Source organism: Cordyceps militaris, assembly GCF_000225605.1.
Source record: "Cordyceps militaris CM01 unplaced genomic scaffold CCM_S00004, whole genome shotgun sequence".
NCBI classification, from domain to species: Eukaryota; Fungi; Ascomycota; class Sordariomycetes; order Hypocreales; family Cordycipitaceae; genus Cordyceps; species Cordyceps militaris.
Window position 1 is genome coordinate 1,839,865 of NW_006271972.1, and position 3,036 is coordinate 1,842,900.

The window sequence follows — 3,036 nt, forward strand, 5'->3', positions numbered from 1 at the left end:
CTCCCTTTTTGTACTGGTCGCGCGGCTCTGTTGCTAAATATTATCGAGCCGGAGGGAACCTCCTTTCTTTTTCTCGCAGAAACGAAATCTTGTCCAGAATCGGAACGTGTACGAGAACGAATCGGAATGTTGCTTCTCGCTAGGCCTGCCACCACGCCTTCAAGTCAGGTTGGGTTAGCTGCAACTGAAGTGCCGTCTTTTTTTTTTTCCCGGGCGTCCGAGTGGACGGCTGAGGAAACTTCATCTCATCATCGCTAGTTGGCTGCTCGGATTGACCTGTACGCAAGCTGTAAGTACACCCCATTGACATGTCACTTTTCTTTTGCGGACATCGTTTGCCGCCTCTTTTGCTTTGTTGCGACGCCACGTTCAGGCGCATCCCGAGCCAATACCAGTACCAGTAATCAGTGCAGCCTTGCTTTGCGGCCCTTGCAGACCACCGCCCTCGCTACCGAAACAAGACACCTTTGGGGCAAAAAGCAACATCCCCGAGCTTCTTCCTGGAGGGGCACCGGTGGTGTGTCCAAGGTCTCGTGGCGTCGCACCAATGAGGACCACGAAACAGCAGGACGGGCGTTGGGTACAGCGGCTGCGTTTTTGTCACTTCTTTTTAAGCCGCACGGTCCTGGCGTTCTGCTCTCCATCATCTCGGGCCAATAATATGTACGGGGAAGAAGACCTTGCAGGCATCCCATGAAAGGGCCCCCCCGTAGCATTTGACTTCCAAGCAACTGAACCTTGCGGTGGCATCTTGTCCCCTGATTGACTAGACAGAAACTCGAGGCGAGCCCGACATGTGGCGCTCAAACATGACGGACGGGCATGTTACCTGACACCACTGAGTCACCGAAAAAGTTGTCAAAAAATGCCCACAGCGGCTGCAACTTGCGCTGTTGTATCAGCAACCACTTCCTTTCTGACAAAAACGTTTTGTTTTTAGCGCCTTTCCCATCTCCCTGTTTGTTTCACCGCCCATTTTTCATTTGTAGCACAGGCGCATAACTCCATTTTTTGTCTCCTTCTCGACCCATCGTGTCGCCCGTCTCACGGATCGTGACGAGAGTTCCTTGAATGTCTCGGATTATACGGGAATTTTGCCCAAGAAGAAACCCTGGGGGTTCAGGCGCCATCAAACATTCGAGTGGCGAGTGAAAAAGGGCGCCGCAGTTATTGCGACGTTGTCGAGCAAAAGGTCATTCATCACATGGGGTGTGTTTGATCTATTTCTAGCAGGAAAAGCGTGCCCGAATCACACGGTTGTCACAGGCTGGCGCTTCTGGACATGCATAATGGCATCCCCCAGCCCGGCAAAGCCTTCGCGCTGCACCTTGAGCGTGGCCAGGTCGACGGCAAAGCGCACGCAGCGACGCGCATCCCAGCCTGCATCTCCACGGCTACCTGCAGTGAATCCGTAGAGTATTCCGGCAATGAACGTGTCTCCCGCTCCTACAGAGCTTTTCCGTGTTAGCTGGTGGGCATTTTTTGTCTCATTTTCGCCTCATATTGGTAATCTTTTCCCCTTCTTCTCGGTTTTATGACAGTCACGCCCCTCCATCTCTTCGGCAGCGGCGGGCCATCGGCGAAAAATAAAAAGGGAACAACAACATACTCGACCACGGCAATTTCGTCTGGCTGTTGCTCGACAGGACAGTGAATCTGGTCCCCGGATAAGTGAGACAGTGCATAGGCGCCCCCAGCTGCCCAAGGGCACAGGGTCAGGGATCTATTAATGAACCACATAGTTAGATTTGTAAAAGGCTGCTTCTGCTTCCCCAGGGGGTTCAAAGGAAAATAAAAAGGAAACACGGAACGCACGCTTGTCCTCTGGGCTCAGTCGTGAGACAGGCCATTGCGGAATCATACCCGCTGTCCTGGATCAAGTCGAATTAGGGGCCTCTGCTGTGTAATTGCTTGTTTCCTCTCAACATACCTCTGCCCACGCCTTGGAGTAAAAGACAACATCTGCCTCGGCGGCCAGCTCGCGCAGGCCTTCTCTACCAGGTTTCTCGACTTCGACGCTGATTTTTGATCCAGGCAGGACGCGCCGCAAAATCCTCATGCATTCGAGTGTGGTGTCCGGTATGCGACCCTATTTGTAGGACGTCAGAACGGGCTATTCCGGTCCCGAGACTTTTCATATGGCACTAGGATGGAGGTATTCGTTGCCTCTCTCCCTTGGACGCATGGTGTCGCTTACCTCAAAGTGCCACCAGGATCTGCTCTCGGGTTTGAAATTACGAGCAATGGCCTCGAATTCTGCAACTGTCATTTCGTCGAGCGCGTTGTAGTTGACCAACGTTCGGCTACCCGTCTCCTTGCTCCGTATGATGTAGCTGCTCGCCGCCTCTGCGGCTTCCTCGCGGTAGATGCAGTGCCGGAAGCTGACGGGCGTCGCACTTCCAAACGACCGTATCACCTGCTGGGCTGCTGGGCTGTCTCGATTCGGTAAACATGACACGAGATGTAGGTGGTTCTTCGTCTCCTCGGCTGTCGACGAGAGGTCCAGGGTATCTTGGTCCTCGCCACGGCGCACAATCAGCTGCTGAAGCACCTCGAGTGAGTTGGCACAGTTGCCGCCGCGTCTTATTTCCAGGTTGGATGCACGCAGCTTTCTGTCCTCCTCGGGGTAGTGTGGTACGCTGAGGTGCAAACAGGAGATCAGCGTCTTGGATTTGAGTCCTTTCGGGGAGGAAATATCTTACGTTAGTATGGTGTCTAGGTAGCAGGCGCCTACCATGATAATGTCCATATTTGCCGCATCGATATGCGCTCAGTCTGTTTCGCTGGCTTGCTGCTGTTGGTACGAGGACCGAAGTTGTCGGGCCGCGTGTTTTCAAGAAGCCCAGGCCGAACTCGGGTCCAGTAAACTCTGTGCCCACCAGTGTGCTTGGTAATGGATGGCATCAAGAGCTGCGCAATCCTACTTTACAAAAACTCATAGCAGACATAGACATGGACATCTGGATACTGCTCTCGTATGTATATGTTCTCAGGGAACTTTTTATGAAAGTGTCACTGGCGATGCTAACCTGGTGA

At 53.1% G+C, this 3,036-nt stretch overlaps 1 protein-coding gene across 1 annotated transcript; it reads right to left on the minus strand.

Annotated features, from left to right (window-relative positions):
- Nucleotides 1-1,249: 1,249 nt before the first annotated feature.
- CCM_05591 (PfkB family kinase, putative) lies at nucleotides 1,250-2,749 on the minus strand (the record flags this gene model as incomplete). The annotated part of the gene is made up of 5 exons (XM_006670735.1): nucleotides 1,250-1,394; nucleotides 1,610-1,656; nucleotides 1,931-2,089; nucleotides 2,198-2,639; nucleotides 2,703-2,749. The coding sequence occupies 5 exons, from the start codon at nucleotides 2,747-2,749 to the stop codon at nucleotides 1,250-1,252; spliced, it is 840 nt and encodes a 279-aa protein (XP_006670798.1).
- Nucleotides 2,750-3,036: the final 287 nt, after the last annotated feature.